Here is a 21437-nt window from a genome sequence, read left to right on the forward strand (position 1 = left end):
AGAACACGGCGGAAAGGCGGTGTGTTTATTTTACGGGAAACGAATTCGGATCTCCGAGGATAATAGGCAGCTCGTATCGTATTCCTAATTGATTTTTCAGACCGCTCGAACGAAGATAAAGCAGAATTTGCATTTTCGTACTGACCCGACCGGTCTTGACTTACGAACGCGGCAAGCACCGACTAAAATTTCTGCAGAGAGAGAGAGAGAGATAGTTGCTATAGTTCGGCTTACGGCGACGGCTTGAAGAAGGATTTTCTGTTCGCAGAAGTAACGCGGCACGTAATACAGGAATTAGAAGGGAACCGGACACGCGTACCAGCTTCACGAGATGCGCCTTTTTCCGCGCGATAGAACGAAGAAAGAGCAACCGGCAAGTTTCACGGAGACGCGGCGTGATTCACGAGAAAACGTCGAATCCTTCGAAGGCACGAAATCACTTTAGCGAAATAGGTGTACGGAATCGTCTTCACCGGATTACCAGAAAGCTCTTTTCCGCGCTCCGCCCCTTCTCTCGATTCTTTCACCGCCGCTAGATCCTCTGCTTCCCTGCCGTCTCTCTTCGTCAGCTTCTTCGTAGCCTCGTTTTACCTCGAAGAACATTCGGACCGGGCGAACCCTCTGCCGCGCCTTTTACACTTCTTCAAACCCCCGCAGTCTCCGCTCGCCTGTGAACCAACCCTTCCAAAGGCCGGACCCGCTCCGCCACTACTCATACCTCCAAAGAGCCGGCAATGAATCTTCGAGTTAACAACTTTTTCACCGAGCGAAAGGAGCTTGATCCGTTGGCTGGCGTGTGCGTCTGAGAGCGAGAATGAGACAGACAGACAGAAAGAGAGAGAGAGAGAGCGGCGAAAAAGAAAAAGCCGAAGAAATAGAAGGTAGAAGAAGAGGAGGTAGATAGAAACAGCGCAACGCGACGCTGGATGAGCTGATAGGGAATGGAGGCGGTTCGAGAAAAGGAGGTTCTTGCGGAGAACAGGGGATGCGGCGGAGGGGTTGAGTAACAGCGTTCGGAGAAAGAGCACGGGTTTCGCGCGGCATCGATCCACGTCCTGCGATCTATTTCGTTGCTCTCCAAGAGATTGCCATTGCGTCTGCATTACTCAAGCTCGTGTTATCAGGGCCTTTGGCCCAGAGGGTATGTACTCTGGCCGTTTGCTTCTCCGCCGAGCGGATTCGTACGTGTACGAACGTGCACGTGTCTGGATATCGGTATGGGTGTTCGTCGATGTGAGGTAGGCGCGCGATTGTGTGGATAGAGAGAGACAGAGACAGAAAGAGAGAGAGAGAGAGCCAGAGGGAAGGAGGGGCGTGTCTGCGGATGCATTACGCTGATTGCTGGTCGCGGCCTCTCCGGAGAACATAGTCACGAAGGCCGAGAGAAACGAAAAGGCGGAAAGGTGGCAGGCGGCAGGCCGGTGCCGGGTGTGACGAAGACAGAGCCGACGGTGAACCGACCGAGGAACAAGAAAAGGGAATAAGGGCCCTTCCCGGTTAAGTAAGTGAACGCTCGTGCATCGGCGGCGAGCGCGCGGTTTTTAATCCTTTAAATGAATGTGACGCTGATTCGCCCTCTGATCCTGGCTTCTTCGTCGATCCTTCGACGTCCGGACACGAAGGCGGTCGAGCTCTCCGTCACTGGCGTCTGCGATATCGGTCTTCTCGTCGCGGGCATGTTGCGTGATTTAAAAGCATCGCGCGATACCTTGCGAGGCGACGAGCATATCGGTTTAAGTCGAATTCGTGCTCTCGAGGACGGATGAAAAAACAGGACGAAGGGGAAAAAGCGAATAGCACCGCGTGGGCGGGTAAGACGCTAATATCCGTGTAATTGCGTACGCGTCGCTTCGTCGGGACGGTAAACGTCAACGCGCTGGCAACTCATTATTCTTCTTGTCCTGAGGGCGCGCCACCGCCCTCCGCCTTCATCTATGCGCAAATAATCATCGCGAGAGGAATCCCCATTGTATTATTGTGTCTGCCGTTGAATGATAAACTGCACGCTTGCTCGGGAACTGCGTCGTATTCATTACTAATATAGTCGCGGCACGCAATTCCGGATGCGACCGACAAAAATTTCGTTTCCCCTTGCAGAAACGCGGAACAGCGAACGCGATTCGTATTTCGCGTGGAATTGCGCGTTGCTCGGTTGACACGTCCAATCGGAACAGGTTTGCCAGTAATTACGAGTTGCCAGAAACTTTCACCGTTAAACAAAGAAAGAGTCGTTCCCCCGACGATTAACGTTGTTGCGAACGTTCGAATCTAAAGCGCGGCCAGCCACGCGCTGGAAAAACGGCGTCGCTGGAAATTACTTACACAGCGCAGCCGATGGGGCAGCAAAAAAATTTGCAATTCCCCAGAGGGGTGCAAGCTGGCGTTAACTCAAGAAGGATTTTCATGGCGCGGCTAGTCGGCCAGGGATTACGAAAACTCGTTAACCAGCTAATGGCCTTAAATGACGAACGACGAGATTTTTCCGGCCAACAGGAGAGAATTGAACCGACGTGCGGCGCGATCCAGTTTCACACGGTACACAGATAACGTACAGGGAGCGTGACTGTGGCCTGGATAAGCCATCGTTGGAGAGAGCTAGGGAGTGAAAACGGTCCTTTAAAACAGGAGGCAGAGGGTGGTCGAGTAAAACGAGCAGATAGATTATATGGGCACCCCCGGTGGAGAATCGATCCTTGAATTACGGTCACATTATGACTGCGAAACTTGCTAAGGCCGCACTTTCCTACCAGGCAGCGAATTAATCTACGCGAAAGAAGAGAAGAGCCTGGAACCCGGAAGCCGATGATTCATTTCGGATGGAACGCGCTTAGAAATCGAGGAGGAACGGAGGACGATGCGACGGCAAAGAGGCGAAACCAGTGACGGAGCTTGAGAGGATTCCGGTAACGAGGAGCGATCCGCCAAGTCCCTTCGTTCGTCGATTAAACGATCGCGCAAAACGCTGACATACGCCGGTCATTGTCTATAGAATCTATCGATGCCACTCGGTTCTCTTTACTTTCCATTCGTTTCCCATCTGCCTCACGACGTACCGTCCGACTCGCTAACGATTCGTCTTCGGATCATTCGTAAACATGAAACTATTTCAGATATTCCCAGCTGATTACCATTCGCCAGTCGAGTCTGCCGCGACGCAAGATGTTCGTTGAATCGAGGCAACGACGATCGATCGATCGATCTCAAGACGAATCTCGATTGTTTCAGCCGATCGGCATGCACTTGAAGAAATACGAGTGGGTAGGACGGCCAGACATCGGCGATTGCTCTCTCTGGGTCAGATCCGCCACCCTGGAGTTCGACGACGGTCTCTGGCAATGTCAAGTCACAGCCAGCGATTTCACAACGCAGGACGCGTTGGCATCCGAATCGGCGAGGCTGGTCGTCAGAGGTAAAAATCTTCGATTTAACGGCAACAGCGCTTGCTTCGGTCCTACGAAAAGCTACGATCGTTGATCAACGCGTTGAAACATTTCGTGCGGACTAACAGGATTATTCTCCCACTTGCACGCATACCGTTTCTATTCGAGTCCCGAGTATATCGTCCGTCGATGAAACCAGCGTGCTCATCAAAGCCACGTTCGTCGATTTTCATCGTCGTTGTACCCATTGTGACGAAATTAACGCGTTACTCGTTCAGACGGCTAGTATCGCGGCAGGACAATACCGAGCCAAAGGCAAAGTTCGAAACTGGGCCGTCGCGGAAAATTCCATCGACGATCAAAGCGTTATTATTTCTCACGCGTTGTGAGCTTCGCGTAAGGTGAGGTACGCGTAAGAAGCGGCGTTTTACGACGCTGCTAGTTCGCGTTGCCCCTATTAATTCGTAATTCGTCGATCGTTTCGACTACCTATGTCTTTGCGCGTTCGCGTGATCGAAGCGATGGAAAAGTTGTGCGATTAATTTTCAAAGTCAAGAGCGACGTTGCCTAAGAAAACGAAGTTTATCGCGCGCGATCGTGGAAAGGCAATTGAACGCGCGTACGTAGAGTCGTGACGAACGGTCGATGGATCTGACAAGGGTGATCAACGACGAAGCGATTAAATGATAACGCAACGATAACGGCCGACGTCCAGAGAAACGTCAGAGCGCATGACTCGGAATATCCAGTCGCGCGACGGCCAAATTAACCTCTGCTAATTTTCTCTCATTGCAGTCAGCCCTCAGCGACCGCAGATAGAGTACGCGGATCGTCTAATTCTACCCGGCAGCAACGTGACAGCCCGAGCAGGTGAGATCGCTACGCTCACTTGCAGAGCGCGGTATGGGAATCCTTCGCCTCTAATTAAATGGTTCGTAATTGTTGCACCGTAGATTCCGTACTACTTATCGTCTTGCACCAGCCCCTACTCGTCGCGGTCTTTTTCCCCCCTCGATTCTCGCGTTTCAGCTGCCTCGAATCCGTTCGGAGCCGGAAGATCATCGATTCCGTTGCAACACAATGTACGAGAATACACTGTCGATCCTTGGATCTCCGTTTTCGTTCGATTCGAGGCCGCCGCTCACCGTGTTTGTTCGAATTTCAGCAGCAGACCGAGCCGAAACGAAGCGAACCGCGCCACGGGAATTTCGAGGAGCCGTCTGTCGCAAATCGAGCGAGATGGAAGAGATCGGCAAAAGGTCAAGCAGGAAATTGAAACGTAGTAGCTGGTGCCGGAAGGATCCGAGTAATAACGTTGGTTTCCAAGAGGAAGCTTTGAATGCTTTTAGATTGCAGCCGCTTTCTAGACGGTGTGCTCGCGTTCAATCATCGTCGAGTAACGCTGCTCCTTTTCGGGATTGATTCGATTAGCTCGCGCCGGCTCCCAGTTGATTTCGCCTCGCGGACTTTCGACAACTTAATTCCAGCCGTATCTTTCACGCGCTGCTCACCGTCGACACAGCACGCGGATGTCGTTTCTCGGTAATCGAACGATTACCGTTGTAATTGCTCCGAGTTGCCGACGCTCCGGACGAACGCGCGCCTCGTCGACTATGGGGGGTGGACTAAATGGCCGAGTCGCGACCGTACGAGCCGGCAGGAACTGCACAGAGAAACGCGAAAAGGATCGAATCTAATTTTTAAATTGAATTCCCGTGTCGCAACGAAGTCACTTTGTCAATCGTAAAAAGAAACGGAGCAGAGTGTCCTCCGTTCCGGAGCTATTATTTCGAGATAGAGTGATAGAGAGAGAGAGAGAGAGAAAGAGAGAGAGAGAGAGAGACTGTGCTCTACCGAGTCTCGTCCGATACATGCACAGTCTCATTTGTTCGAGGAGCCAGTTAGTTTTCCCTGTGCGAACATCCCAGTCCGTAATGCACCCTGTGGATCTTGCCGATGGTGGCACGGCTCGGTCGGTTGCCCATGAATAATCATGATCCATTCCGACCGGTATCTAGACGAAGTTAAGAGGCTACCAGGGTTTGCTTGCACCCCAGAGGCGTAGAAACAACAGAAAGCACGCGACCGAACGAAACCAACGGTTCTAGCAAACGCGATAGCTTACGCGAGAAACGTTGATTAACTTGTAGACGAATTACCAGACCAGGCTAGGAACGCGGCAACTTCCACGTCGGTCTATTCAAGTTCGGGCCAATGTCGCGACAAGCATCTCTCTCTCTCTCTCTCTCTCTCTCTTCTCGTAACGCCTCGCCCTTTTTCGCTGAAATTAGACTGATCGATAGACGCCAAGTGTATGCATAAAACGATTCGATCGTTTCCGAGTTTAGGGACCCTGCGTTTACGGCTCTGGTAGACTTCGCGATTACTGCAACGAATCGACTTTGCAGCCATGTAACGCGATCGGTATAAATTTGTAAGAGACTCCGGCAGCTTATAATTTAAAGGACTTTACAATTTACGAGCGCTCCTTTTTTCTAGATGACGCTCGTTGCCGCGATCGATCGCAACGACGAAACGAATCGTTCGTCGGGTACTTTGTCCGCGAGAAAAACGACTCTGAAAAGCGATCGAACCTCTAAGTCCAGTCGCGTTTATAATCCTCCGTCGTGTTTTTATGAAAACGGTAATTCATAAACAGAGAAGTACGTACCGCTCTTTATATTTAAATGTTTTTGTAGGAGGGAAGAAAAATGGTTCGATCGGTCAAAAGGATGCAACTCGTGCCATCGAATGAACCAACGGAGAACGCTCTTTAAAACCCGAAGAATTGATTATGCCCGTTCTTTCTCTCTTACATGCAAATCCGGCAACTTTGTACACGTTACACGTATGCGCACCTTGCATTTCTCCAGCTCTTCGAGTATCCTCTTCTTGGCCAGAAATTCCAGTCCACCTTCTATGCACCGCCGGCCCACGTATCGACGGATACGTTCGCGTTGTTATTTATCGGAGAAACTGCAGCACAGCGGCGTGCGCCGCGTCCTATCAGCGCGATAAATAATCCGAACTAAGTAGATTCAGCCGTTTTACAAAGACGCGTGTAAATTGCCGCGTCAAAGGAGAAATTATGGCGATCGTCGGGTTTGCCCGCTCGCCTCTTCGCCCCATCGATGTTTCTCGCGACGACGCAAAGGCTAGAAAATCGCTGCTTTCCTCGAGAGATACACCGTTCGCAACAACGATGAAATCTCTGCTTCGCGACTCGAGATACTCGGAGATTTCGGAATGGCGGGGCAAACTCGGGCTGATTACCTGCTTCGATCTTTGGTTTCATAGAGGAGGAAAGGGAGCAGGAGAACGGGAAGACGGGGGAGACAGGGCCGGGCAAAGAGAGGCAGGACGATGTCGAGGGAAAAGAGAAACACGGTGCGAGTCTGCGAAGAAGATCGCGGCGAGATGGAGGGCTCGGTGTCCGTGAGATTTCATTCCGTGCAGGCTTGTTACGAAGCAGCCATTGGAAATGCAAATTTTCGGGCGAAATGTTCGTAGGTACGTGGGCGAGACCGAGGTGAGAACTCTGAGGCCTCAGGTAAACTCCACGGAGATAGACAACCCCCGTACCTGGGCTACCTACAGCATCTGCGAGATCATGGCGGAAAGATCGCGTTACGGACAGCCGATTCGATGCGTCGCCATTCATCCAGCTTACGACAACCCGACCATGTCCTCGAGCACGGAAGTCAGGTTCGACGTTCGATGTGAGTATGCCTTCTTACGTTACGTTATTCGCTTGGCACAGTCTTGAAAAGGAAAAATTTGCCCGAGTTACCGAGTTAAGAAACATTTACGCTCGTAACTGTTCGACGATTGCGGGCTCGCGTTCTTTCGAACGAAGGGAACGAAGTTCGATTGCACAGCTGAGCGATAATTTTAATCGACGCGTATACTGTGAACAAATGTTGTTTCTAGAACGTCTTATTTTAACGTTGCAGCGGGCAGCGTGGCTGGGCGCAACGGATTAAGATCGGGGAAATTAATTCCGGAAACTAGTTTAACAAACGATATCGAGTTACAGCGACGTCGTAGCTTAATGATTTTAGTATAAACGGAATTTAGGTTTGCCATAAAGGTTAGCCTTATTATAAGTCCTACCATAACGTGCCGGTCGCTCTCGTTAATAACAGGGATTAGCAAAGAGATTAATATTTAATAATAATCATCGTTATCCGACCGGCTCTCGAGGATGAAGATACTTTGCGGATCAAGCGACCCTCGAGCCAACTTTCCACCGAGCCGCCAACTTTTTTAACGAGATCTCCGCGGTTGGAAACAATTTTTCGCGATGCAGCGAAATCACGTCGGTCGAAAGACGCGCAAGTAATTTCGAGATATCCACGGAAGTTCGATCGCGCTCGGCTGGCGTGCTGAATTTGTATGCATTCCCGCGAACCGACGCACACCGGGCAAACCTAAGACGAAGAGCGAAATTAAAATTCTAGCGATGCTTCGACTCGTGCAGAACAGACAAAAGCGGAGAAAAAATGGTTCCTTTTAGCCACCTGATGAAACATTGCCCTCTCCGGCATTCGCGCAACCAGCCGCGCTTCCATATCCCGGTTTCCGACTATCCCGCGTACACATGTACGTTGAACGTTTTAATCAGCACTCGTTTTCTGCTTTTAGCCGAGCTGCTGATACGCGAGAGTCCGTTACCACGCTGTCGTTGTAACGTTGGTGAAACGTTACGCGTAGCAAAGGTGGAAGCGATATACCGTGCGGTATCGTTGATTAATTGCGCTTATCTAGAAACGCTTGCTACGCGCAAAGACGATTACGAAGGATATCGATATCGAGAGAAACGAGGATTATTCGAAGAGTTGGTTATAACGTTAGGGCGTTCAATGGCGATACGATGATTTGGCCGAGGCCGCAGAGTGAAAAAACATGGGCGCAACAAATAAATCGCTGTTAACGGGAGATCGACAGGAAGGGTGCGTGTGCTGACCTCAACCCCTAGCGGAGCAGGAACCTCCACCAAGCCAACGATTTAACTGTGTACAGAAGCGCTGGTAACCGCGGTACCCTCATCAATCTCCCTCAAAACGCGCCGCCTCGACATCCTGCTTTTCGACCTTATCGACAATTCCAGCTCCGCTGCATCGTCCAACAATTTTGAATCGTTTTTTACGAAACATCGCGACGAACAACGATGACTAATGGCCGGCGAATCGATTCGGCCGGCCGAAACGACGCCTCCAACACGCTTTCGTAGCCTCGGGCAAATATCAGCCTCGGGCGAGCAACGATCGAACAAACGAAACCAAGGAAATATTAATAATCGAGATTTCTGTTTCGCCAACGGCGAGCGATCGACGGCTTTCTCGATCGGCGCTCGAATAACGCGCGTATAGCAAAGTATAACCAATCCACCGCCTGTCACCCTCTTCTCCCTTCTTTATCTCGATACCCAATCTGTAATTTAACCGCGACCAACTGTCATTCGTAATCGAATTGCGAATCGATCGCAATTTTTCTTCTATTAATCGGTTCCGTGCCAGCCCATTCCGTCCAACCCTCGAACTCAAACTCTCGACCCTCTGCCATCGACGCCAAGTAATTCGTTTCGGGTGAAATCGAGTTGGAGCTTGAGTCCTCGCCCGCGATTCCTACGGGAATCCTGCCGACAGTAGACGCGCGAGATGCGGTTTACAAGTATTACCGGGCAGAAATGGAGACACAGAGGTGGCTTGACGCGTATATTGATTAGGGGCATTAGCCGACTGGGACTTTCCGAGGCAAATTGAAAAGTTCGCTTCAAAGCGCAGATATATTCCATGTTCATGCCGCGTCGATCGAAACGCCCACGGGAATTTCGAATCACCCGGTCGTTTCGCTATCCTCGCCCCGTCTGACCGTCCTCTTCAGACCCGCCCTCTTCCCGCGCTGTTCAATCCAGGCCCGATGCACCGTTTACTTTGCCACAACGACAGCTTGCAGCGCGTTCATGCACTTTTCACCGATCGGTCACGACCAATGTAAGCGGATCGACATCCGCTCGTTTCCGCCTACTTCGGACGCACGCTTTTTCGTCACAATTCTATCAAATGTATATACGATGCATGTACGCTCTTTTGGAACTTTTACCGCGCGAATCGATAGCACGGAGACACACGACGAACAAAGTGGCATTCGTTGCGTGTCGACAAGCGTGGCAACGAGCTTCGTGCGACGCTCGTCGAATTAGCAGCTTCCCGGTAACGATAATAATTGGATTTTTCTGAACAAAGGAAGAGACGTACGGTCAAGGAGATGTAAAGCAAACGCGTCTAAGGCAGGCTGACACGAGAATCGGTTATTCGTTGAAGCGTATTTCTGGCAGTCGTTCTTTAGGTGAACTTCAAACGGGTGTGTTTTTATAGACGGTGATGACGTTGGATCGAACAAAAGGTGGAAAGGGTTGAAACAAAGAGAGTGAAAAAGCGGAGGCGCGCGAGCGGCCGGCTTTTGTGTCGCGAAACAGAAATTTCCGTTTCAAGCCGCTTCCCCTTGGAGAAAATTTTTCATCGCCGACCCTCGCTAATTAACCCACCGTACGCGAATTCGTTAATTAACCTCTATCCGATGTATCATCTACAAAACAGGCTGTACACGCGAAACGAGAAAAACGCCGACACGCTGACAAATATTTAAATATTGATAAAAGCATATATTTACCGGCGGAGCCAAGATAAAATAACAAAGTGAATGTAAATACAAACGTTAAAGTTCCTCTTTTTCCGCTATATCGTTTGCCGCGTGGTGGTGCGCCGGACAATTTGCAAACAAAGCTAAAACGCTTCCGACGTTCTTTATCCTAACCTTGTGCCTCGAAAGCGAATAAAAGATAAAAGGGGACCAAATATCGCATCGCGATGTTTCGAATCGAATCGCTGCGAACGAACAAAACGATCGGAAATTTTTCGTCGCGCGCTCGCAAATTTATCGTCCCTCCGCTTCGTTCCCCCAGCGTGATAATGAATTTGTTTCGATCAACGTTGCGCTCGTTTGCTCGTAATTTACTGGTACCGATGCTGATCGAATATTCATGAAGCATTGTTCGAAAACGAATACCGAGCTACAGAATTTATTGAAAACTCCAGGAGAGGCTGACGCGATTTATGCACCGGGCACGTAGTTTTCCAATGTACAGCTGACGGGCCGGTGTGTTTCCCGCAGTCTTCTGCAAACTTCAAAACGGTTGCAACTGTAACACAGCGTTGTAGCACGGGAGCCGCGTGGTAAGCCCGGACGCCAAATTTTTTTTTCACCATCGATCGCCTCTCGTTGCTTTTCCTCCGCGTCCATTTCCACTGCGCTCCTCGTTCATAATCGAAAACACGACAACATCGAAAACGCAGGACCGATCGACCACACTTGTTTCGTGGTCATTATGGCTTCGACGATCGAAACTCTATACGCGGCGAAGAATACAACGCTACAGTGTCCTTGGAATCTTCAGCCAAAGGCGAATTTACGAGCAAAGAAATTTATAAGACAGCGGAAATATAATCGTTCGGTTGATGGCGAGCGTCGAGAGGTTGTCGATGGTGACGTGTCAAAGGAGAGACCGGAAGAACAGAAACGACAACGACGAGGCACGCGTTCGAGGATGCCAATCACGGCGGCTAACGTTCGCGTTTGCGTCTCTCGATGCGGAACAAACGCGCGGAATAGAGTTCCAGAGAACAGGTGAAAGAAAAACAAAAGAAAATAGGTTGGTCGATCGAAACAGCTGTGCAGCCTTTTCCGCGGAGAAACACGCGGCGCAACCAAATAAATAGGGTTGACCGGTTTGACGCACACTGGCAGAGGGACACCTCTAGCGTGCACAACCACGCGCACAGCGGACCAGTGTCCTATAAAACACAGACAGCCACGGTAAAAAGGGTAATAGAGGGGAAAGGGAGCCAGAGAGAGGGAAAGGAAAATGGGAAAGGGTGGACAGAGCGAGCAACAAACAAAGAGAGGACGCAGTTGAAATTGTGAATGGGTCAGCGAGTGTTCGTTCGCGCGTATTTCGAAATCATTGTTACGTGAAATGAACAGCTGCGCGAGCTACCTGCACTCTACCTATACGACGATTCGATTCGACAGCATCGCGCCGACCGGCTTTTTTCATTTTCCACATCTTCCCAGGACGTTCCGCCTTCACACCTGAACAGTACGGGACCTGTCCGCTTTTCGCGAATTAATCCATCGGCCTTGCGATAAAAAAAAAGAAATTCCACGTTAACGTGCGTCACCACGCGTCTGGCGTTGCTTTTACAACGGAGGTTGCTGCATTTCGAAATACGATTTGTAGAGACGCGATTCTCGTCGTTTCAAGCGCGAAATCGATTTTCGCCGTTTTAAATTACCGCCGCTGATCCGATCGTCATGCTGTCCATCGAAAATCGTCTCCTAAATCGTCACGGTTCATGGAAAGTTTAAGTAAGCGCGAAAGGATCGTTCGATCCTAACCGAAGTAGGTAGGATGTTCGTTAGTTGCGCGACAAAAGAAACACTTAATCGGAGAATCGAGTTACGGTGTAGCCGAGTTCTCGCGAGACACAGGCAAGAGACACAGCTTGGAGACGAGTTTGTACGGGCTATGTCTATCCGGTTTAGCCGCTTCTCTTTGCGAGTTGCGTAATCGTATTTCCAAGTCTGAATACGAGCTTGTTATTTTTGGCCCTCGGGGAAATAGGTCGGCACTGAAATTATTAATTAATACAATTTGGATCCGTATTCCAACATTAATTAACCATCATTTGTGACGTTTCCCGGTGGCCGCCGCACAGTTTCATTGGTTTAAATCAACGGGAAGAGCCTGTAGGTAGCCAGGAGGGGGTAATTGTATATTAACACGGTAAATTATTTTCCACGTCCAGTGCCTTTAATCGAGAGCTTTGTCGGGATCAAAACCGGACAAACGAGGGTGAAAAGCGAACGACCCTCCCTTTCGCGATATTCTTCGACGGGCCTTCAACCGTAACCCCGTCGATCGATCCCTTCAACCGCGTAATTGCTTTCGTTGAAAAATACAACGTAACGCGTCAATTCAATGCAAGTTAATCGAATACAGAGAGAGAGAAAGAGAGAGAGAGAGAGAGAGAGAGCGCAGTACCGACTAGTTTGATAGACTGCATTTATCGAAACGTGATTTCCAGTAAATCCATTCGATGCCTCGACCGATGCATTATTTCATCTCGGTTACAAGCTTTGCCTCGTCATCTTTTATCGTAAGAGACCAATTAAATTTCCCTTCATTTTCCTTTCCCTTTACGCGCGGCCGAAGGATTGATCCGTCGATCGATCCGAATACGTCGATTCAAACCGAAACGGGGAAGAGGGCAACAGAAGAGGCAAAGGAAAAGGCCGGTAGGATTTTCCTAGGCTGGGACGAGATCGCGCACACATCGATTAACCAGAAAGACCGGAATCAGCCAGTGTGCTGTTTCAGCCGGTTTCTCTGTTTCTCCCGTTTGGAAAACAGCCGCAGGATTAACTGCGCGCAGGTGTAATTGAATTTTTCGTGAGCCGCGGCTAACTAATTATTTCTGACAAGGAATAACGAAACGGCGGGATACTGGTCCAACTTTGATTCATTATTTCGAGGTCTGTACGTTAGCTTGCGTGCTCTTACTCTCTTTCTCTCTCTCTGTTTTTCTGGGTGTTACGCTCGCGTGCCATTGTTTTCCATTCCATTATCAGGTTCTCTCCGTGTGTTGCCTTTTTTCCTATCGGCCCGGAGGAACACCGAGGGAGAAACATCTTTGTTCGGATCGAACGCGAGAATAAACTGATCGAACGGGCGGTCGACACGTAGCAGTCGTCGGGCCAACCCTTCGACTCCATGTGCCGCTTCTTTCAGATGATACGATCCGGATCCACTTTTAATTACGCGCTCATTAACGAAGGATCGAATCTGAAAACTTGCTACTGCAACCAGCGTTTACTCTCGCAACCGGTGTTTATTTTTCCGCCGTGTTCCGCGAGCCGGCGCGCTATGATTAAAGCTCTGATAGCAATTCTCGTCCGCGATTTCAATTAAACTCTCCTCTCTTCGCCATCGAATCAACCGCCCTGCCCCAACCACCGACAGTTTTTCTTTCCTTTCTTTAAGGAGAAAATTAATTTCCTCGCCCTAGGCCGTTAGGTGACGAACGTGTAACCGCGAAAGTATAATTAAAATTTCGCTTGTTGGAAAGCGCGGCGTAACAGGATCGGACGAAATGAAAATGTTTCAGACGCGCCCGAGACGAGACTGGTCGGTGTGCCGACCGGGCAACTGGAAGAAGGTCGTGATCAGTTGGAGATTCGATGTCTAGCCGACGCGAATCCCCCGGCCTCGATCCTCTGGAGGAGAACGAAGAGCCCAGGAGTGGCCGAAGTGGCGAGTATCGGGGAAACGCTGCTATTCTCGCCGATCTATAGGAATCACGCGGCCGTCTATATCTGCGAAGCGGCCAATACCGAGGGTGAAAGCAGCCCTGTGTCCGTTCAAGTGTCCGTCAACTGTAAGTGTCGTCGGCCTCGTTTCCACTTTCCAAGCTTCCTGCTACTCGAGGTCTGCCAATCGTTCTCAAAGTATCAGCGATTAACCCTTCTATACTCGAGACAGGCTTGTAAGCGGCCGTATACTTTCAACCGCTTTGTGAATAAAAATAGCGTTAGAATCTCCGGCCGGTACTCGATTATGGCTCGATAACGCGACCCGACCGCAAAGACGATCGACCCCGGGACACGATAATCATCGAAGCGTCGAAACGCGTTCGCAAGTGGCTGGCTGAATAGTTTCGAGACGGTATTTGCGTTAGAGCAGCGAGATACTTGCCGGCTTTCAGGTTGTTTTCAACAGTTTCGGTTCCTCGCGCTACACAAACTTTCCCCTAGCAGCTATCGCGGTCAAGAATTAGTAAAACGAGAACCGTTAAACGCGATCATCGTCGGCACTCGGTTCACGCGAACACGGTTAGCGAACATTCCAACGCTTATTCCGGATATCGACGAACGCGATCGATAGAGCTAGAGAACCGTCTGGTTTTCACGCAGATCCGCCGACGATCAGCTCAGTGGGCCCGGATCGACTGACTACGGCGTTACTTTTTTCCGGAGCCTCGTTCGAGTGCAACGCTGACGCGATGCCACCGGCTGAATACAGGTGACCTATTCGTCGATTGCTTCCAACCCTCGTATTCTTTTCGTTTCTTCTCGTTCCAATCGTTTTCTTTTCTTATCCTTCAGCTTTTGCCGCTTCGCTTTCACCTTTGAATCTTTAGTTTGCACGCCAACACGCCGTCAATCGCCCTGAAAATGGACTCGCTATAAGCTATGTATGATTTACCATTTTATCTTATTTGTTCTGTAAACGTGTGCTTGTCATAATCTTCGTTTGTTTGCATACTTGTTGCACCTTTACGTTCGCCACGTGCCACGGACGTTATCCGTATTTACGAGCGTCCCGAATCACGTGGTTAAAATGATTCCCGCTAGTGCAATGGTAAACGTCGTTGCACGCGGTAGTTATACAGTAGCGAAAGAGCAATGGGTGAACGTGTCGAACTGAAATGCGACTATGGCTTTTTCAACTCCGCCCCAGATGGGCCCAGATCTTCACCGATGGCCGGATGCCATTGGAATGCGGTACCGGACAGCGATTGATCCTGACGAACGTGACGTACGAGCAACAGGGTCAATACATATGTCTCGCCTCGAACAAGATCAATGGCAACGTCAGAGAAGTTAAAAGCGATCCTGTATCTCTGCAAGTGGTCGGCGCGCCCAGGGTAAGACGCAAATCAAACTCGTTACGTATAGTACGTTATCCTCTGTCCTGTACGCGTTCTCGAAAGGGCGACGCGGCGCTGAAACGATGCAATCGAACTGCGAATTATTACGGGCGGATTAACTGGAAAAACTCGCTTCGAAGGAAAATCGAGCGGAAAAGGACGATGGTCGAGTTAAAATTGAATCGATCCGCGAGACACGCGATGCACGTCGAAGAAGAGAAACGCGGAAGTTGACCGATTTTTTACCGCATTGCGATTATGCATTGTCCGTTCTAGGCTTTTATTACGAAATCAATACGATCGGAAAAACAAACGATCGCTATCTGCGATTAATTAACAAAATTATGTTTGTTCGTTCTACGTGCCCGTCGATCTGTTGACGCAAACCCGCCACTACACCCCCCGTTCTGACATATTTAAATATGGAACGAGAAATTCGTATTTGTCCCGAGCTCGTGTACAGGGGACGAGGAAGTGGAAAAATATACGTACGCACGTGCATATACGGGGGTGGAGTAAAACGTCATTTTCACGATACATTCGTCGGTTGATTGCAGTTACACTGGTTTCATACGCTCCGCTACGTTTTGTGTTCCATGATCCGCGCACCACTTGTGACCCCCGAATATTCCGTGTAATCGACGCGAGATATTTCACTCTTGCGCGAGAACGCCAGCCACGAAATGTTCGTCAAATGATAATCGTTTGGAATAAAATTTGGAATAAAAAAGAAAGAAAAGAGGGAAATGAAAGTCAATTATCGACGGTTCCTTGCCGGTAACCGGACTCGTGCGCTCGTAAACTTTCGTGTTCATTAAAACGGCGTGTAGGTGGAAAGTAGAGCGGCGAGAACGCGATAGAGGACAAAGACGATGGAAGAACATTGAGAAAAGTAGGGTAGAAGGAGTTGCTTAACGTGTGTCGCAGGTGGTGAAACCGGCCATCACGGAGAAGTTTGTCGTGGCAACGACCGAAGGGAGCCCAGCGAAATTAGAGATCAGACTGTGTTCCGACCCGAAGCCCCGGCTCGTGGCTTGGGAATGGGGCAGCACCAGACTCCACGCCGGTTAGACTGCTTCCTAGCTCTACCGCCAAAAGTATTCGAGTCTTTGGTTTGCTCTTTCAGTTTTTTTTTTTACGTACGTCTCTTCTCACTAATTGGCACTCCTTATTACTGAAAAGTGGTATACTCGCGATTAATTAATTCGAGCATCCCTTTAGCCGCAAGCTCCTCTTTAATTACCCGCCTTTTTCTCGCGTCCTCCTCAACGAGCCGAACCTCCAACTTCCACGACAAGCCTTCGATCCTTCACCAGATTCCCCACGTTCGACCGTCTCTTCATTCTCGAGATCACCCTATGCTTCGACCCTTTCCACGCGTTAGTTCACACTTTTTGTCGGCCGTTGTTTAAGTAGAACGAGTTTGCATTTTCGTATTTTCCGTTCGTTCTTTCTTCCTCTTTTCGTTTCTTCCCTTTTTGATTGTTTCCCATACAATTCATCTCGTTTCAGCGGTCCGTGATCTTACGTTGACCGAACGTTTACGATTATAACGATAACTCTATCGGATCTAATTAGCCGGGAAATGTTTGCAGGTGAAGTTCTGGAATCACGATATCGGGCGCTGGATCTGGAGCCGTTAGCGGTCGAGGATTGTTATATTGCCGTCTTAGAACTGACTAGCACGGTGAAGGAGGATCAGAGACTGTACCACGTAATCGTGGAGAACGATCGTGGAAGCGATCGCCGAGCCCTGATGTTGAAAGTCGACGAACCAGGACAGGTAATTATAACGATATCTATTCGACGTGAAGGAAGAAACCGACTGGCCGACGCGTTTCGAGCGAACGTTCTCGCCTGTCTTTTTCTCTCAACTTGCGAGAACAGATGGCCTAATTAAATAATTGAACAGAGTCTGTTGGTATTTAAATTAAAATAGCCGGGAACATATATATTCTGTACACGCGTGCTCGCTAGAACGCGCGCTCGAGACAATGTTTTCTGGGTTGCAGGAAAAAGCTCTTTTTTTCCTGCCGCGTATTTGTTACAGATTCCACTCGTTATCGGCGCTGTCGCTGGGTTTACGGTGCTCTCGGTGCTGGTAATGGGATTCGTTTGTTTCCTACGCTCGGATAGATGCTGCGTGGCCAGAAATACGGTGCCTGCGCTGCAGCAAGTGCATTGGTAAGCACACGATATTGCGTCCCCTGGTGATTTGCACGAATAAACGTCGAAGCAATTTACATGGAAAACCTGGAGAACTCTTTTCAAGGAGACACATCCTCGCGGAGCACGTGCGCGTTAATGAATTATTCGACTCGCTATTTCCCTCGGTTGGCTTAATTGCTGGCGTCGCGAACCGACGTTAATTCGTCTCTGAGCGATTTTACGCGATCTTACGCGATCCAACGCGACATGCTTATCAACCGATCGAATCGAGGGGTTAGGCGAAAGCGAGAAAGCTAGGAGGCTAAAGCAGCCACAGTGGAGAGCGAAGCAGACAGTGGTGGCCTGTTTCAGCACGAAGGCTTCGAACACGATGATAGAGGATCCTCGCTTAGCCGTGGACACGATGGAACGCAACAGCCAGCAGTACGCGTCCGAGAAACGACCGAACCACGTTTTGAAACCTGTCCCGTCGCAACAGTATCAGCAAGAGTGTTATCAACACGATCCACCGCACCAACAGCAACATTATCAGAGGCATCATCATCATCACCACGGACAGCCTCACGGACCACAGTATACGCTTCAGGTCAGATAAGTTGATAGACAGAGAGACAAGAAACAAAAACTATTCTCACAGAGTAGAGTGACGATGTCGCTGAGCGACATCCCGCAAAACGTTGTTTTATTCCCTTTTCCTTTAGACCTGACTGTCTCTCTCTCTCTCTCTCTCTCTCCCTTCGTATAGCTGAACGAATGCACGAACGGTACACAATACGCACAGCACAACTTCCCTAGACACTGTGCTTTTCTTGCTCATTTTTCGAGCGAATCTCTGCTAACGGAAACGTACACGACGCAACACCATCCCCCGGGCAGCTCATTTTAATTTTCCATTCCCAACAGCGCCTAGTCAAGTTTTTCCATCGATCCTTCCGCTCTTGATTTTTCCCGGGATCTTCCCACGTTTCCTTTCTTTTTTTTCTTTTCTCTTTTATTTATCTATTTAAATCGCCAACTCGGGGGAAAAATAAACAACGAAACGAAATTCCCTTTGGATTTTTATCCGATGAGCGTTGCGTTCGGTCCATTGCAGCCGTGCAAAGGTACACGTTAAAAGTGAAATTTTTTTGCTCCCGCGAAAACTCGAGAAACGAGAGTGAGCTAACGTACGCGAAAAACAACGCGTAGAAGCATTCGGTCCGTGGCTGCATTCAAGTTGCTTCGGTTTTCAACATTACCGTATCATCTCGTTCGATGCAGGATACCAAGCACGATCCCTTTTCTTCTTCTTTTTTTCCTTTTTTTTTTTTTTTTGTCAAGAGTTTAAAGCTTCGAGAAAGATCAAAGATCTTTCAGCGTTTTATCGTTGGTTGTAACACAAGAGTTTCATATTCGAGAGTTTAGCATCCGTTACACCTTTCAGATATTTACGCATGACTTGAAGGCCCGCAAGACGTACAATTTCGTCTGGCACGAGAGAATCCATCGGTCTAACGGCTAACCAAGAAATTTTTACATCGCTGTACGTCTTGGTCTTGACTGAGCATTTCGCAGACTTCGTCGTCCTTTCTCGTGTTCGCGCTTACCTTAGAACGATCTCACGATAGTCGAAAGCATCACGCTAAAATGATATATCGAGAACATTTACGGCGAGAGTATTACAAATACACATGCTCGACTCTCGTGTCCCATAACGCCAGCGAATAAAAGTAGCTGGTATCAGACCGCGATGATTTCATTCCAACTATTTTTACGATATCGTCGATCGCGTTGTGTTTTCTCGTTAGATACCATTCTATCGGGAGTTCGCTCGTTCAAATTCCGTCGACGTATGAACGAAAAAGGAACGATCTCAAAGGATACGCATGCATCCGCTATGCACGAGACATGGTGTAACGCTTTACAAAAATGATACATATATTATGCAATTACCGACCATCGTTCTGTGAACTTGTATATACACATAAACGTCGAAAGTATGTCGCATTTTCCGTCTCGTATCGCAATAACGCCACGTTGACAATATAGACCTGCACAAGTATTGACCACTAGCCGCTGTCCCTACCCCGATCGAGATAGTCGTTTGAGTGATTTATGCGGCCAGTAGGGTACATTACGCATGCATTTGGTTGCATCTAGACATCGCGGTATCCCTCTGCCAATTACCGCAACGTCCTTGTAGGTCGTAGGTAACGTCATTTAGATACGTGTACGTAAGTAGCGGTTGCAGCCACTTTTGCTTTAACGCGACTGCCACTTTCTCAAATCAGTCCGACTATTAGATCCTTTCCTTGTTAATTAACGGTGAACAATCGCAAGAATAATCGGTTCGCGAACGTTTTCTATACGGTTCGTGCTACGGGGGTCGGACTGTGTCTTGGAAGTAACGGCAAGTAGAAACGAATGTTGCAGGTCGGCCGCAAAAAGGAAACGAATCCTAATTTAACTTTTCTCTCGAGCCATTTCGATGATATAATCTGACCCACTTCCGCGGGGCATCACGTGGAAAACATACAGCTGGTAAATTAAGTATTAGAATTTTGAATGTTGTCTCTGTATTACTCGACAGAAACCAGAAATTGGTCGCGCGTTATAAGAGAAGCGACTGTTGTACCGTGAAGAACGAGATTGGGTTAGGAGTTTGATTTGGTCCATCCGGCTTGCATCTTTCCCATCGCTTTCGTTTCGTTCTTGCATCCAAACACCACTATTTCCAGGACGAGCGCGCGTTTGTCGGCGTTGTCGTTTCTAAACGAAAGACAGACTCTTATTTTAAAAAACAGTATACATACGTATACGTATACTTATTTCGTAAGTATACCATCGGCTGAATCATTGCCTGATCACTGTATATCGAGGTATCAAGGAGACTTCGAAAATTTATATATAAATATAGATGGTACTGAAGATAATTACTTACGATAAATCTCATTACCGACAGATTTATTGTTATTATAATAATCGGACGGCGAGCATCCGCCAATGTAATTAAAAGCCACGGATAATCGCATGTTCGATTACCGATCTATTCGTTTAAACAATCCAACTTCGAATAAGCGTATCAGCGATTACTGAGAATTACCCCTTCGAACGATTGGGATAGGTTACAGTAATGCTAATTACTAATCGAAGTTTACGATTATTCAGAACAATTCCGCGGCTCGATAACGTTAAGTTCCGTCTTGTACACACGCTTAACTGGTTTCTCCGAAAATCGATGGACAAGAGAGCAAATTGCTATTTACTTAAACCGAACCGTGAAAAGGCGCAACGTGGGCGCTATCGCTACCAAACGAACGAAATTTACGATGTAATTTAATCGTTCGAAGGGATTTCCCCTTGATTTGCGTTCCACGACGATTATTACCGAGCATGTTACGACCTCGCAAATTCCGCGTGCATGCTGACATTTCTGTGTACATATCTTTTACTTATCTTCGTTGAGACGACGTTTCTTCTCCCTCCCTCTCTCTCTCTTTCTCTCTCTCTCTCTCTCTCTCTCTCTCTCGCTCTCCCTCTTCTCGTCACATTCGCGCTTCGTCTGATCGCAACACGTCATTGTCATCGTTAGCACAGGATCATTGTAACCATTAATTAGCCTCGCTGCTTGCGTTTCGAGACTGTCATCGCCGTCGGTGAACTTCGTCCATGCCTGTAACCAAGCAATCTACGTGAGACGACGCTGTATGACGCTCTGTGTAGAAGCAGCTCGAACGAGCTTCGAGTACTCTCTTTCGTGTATCATGTTGTCATTAAAAAATAATCATACAGATGCGTGTGCTTGTCCGTTTGTTATCAGACCCCGTAATATCCCTTTTACCATCGCGGAAACGATCGCGAGCATGCCACGCAAGTACATACCTATACAAATTATCGATATCAACCTGTTTGAAACCGTGTACAGTATGTGACACGTTTGCGTAACATCGAGCACTGTTTGCTTCACTTTCCCAGTATATATATATCCCCGTTTGATATAAGAATCCAAACGAACCCAGGACCGTTTTATAGGACGAGAAATCACGATATTTTTTTCTTTTTTTTTTTTTTGTCCTATCCAACCTGAAAGAACAAATATTTTGATCGAACGAAAATTCCAACGTTTTATGAAATTTCG

The 21437-nt window shown here is 48.6% G+C and overlaps 1 protein-coding gene across 3 annotated transcripts in view; it reads left to right on the top strand.

Annotated features, from left to right (window-relative positions):
* The window catches only part of LOC117153838 (kin of IRRE-like protein 3), a 129360-nt gene that overhangs the window by 105543 nt on the left and 2380 nt on the right, over window positions 1-21437 (top strand). For all 3 annotated transcript variants that reach the window (XM_076620064.1, XM_076620063.1, XM_033328283.2), the window contains 10 exons: window positions 3226-3409; window positions 4176-4311; window positions 6891-7099; window positions 13610-13879; window positions 14415-14523; window positions 14962-15148; window positions 16079-16217; window positions 16747-16934; window positions 17202-17335; window positions 17672-17906. In XM_076620064.1, the coding sequence (XP_076476179.1) occupies window positions 3226-3409; window positions 4176-4311; window positions 6891-7099; window positions 13610-13879; window positions 14415-14523; window positions 14962-15148; window positions 16079-16217; window positions 16747-16934; window positions 17202-17335; window positions 17672-17906 (1791 nt within the window). The remainder of the gene's footprint in view (window positions 1-3225; window positions 3410-4175; window positions 4312-6890; window positions 7100-13609; window positions 13880-14414; window positions 14524-14961; window positions 15149-16078; window positions 16218-16746; window positions 16935-17201; window positions 17336-17671; window positions 17907-21437) is intronic.

This window comes from Bombus vancouverensis, chromosome 7, assembly GCF_051014615.1.
Source record: "Bombus vancouverensis nearcticus chromosome 7, iyBomVanc1_principal, whole genome shotgun sequence".
NCBI classification, from domain to species: Eukaryota; Metazoa; Arthropoda; class Insecta; order Hymenoptera; family Apidae; genus Bombus; species Bombus vancouverensis.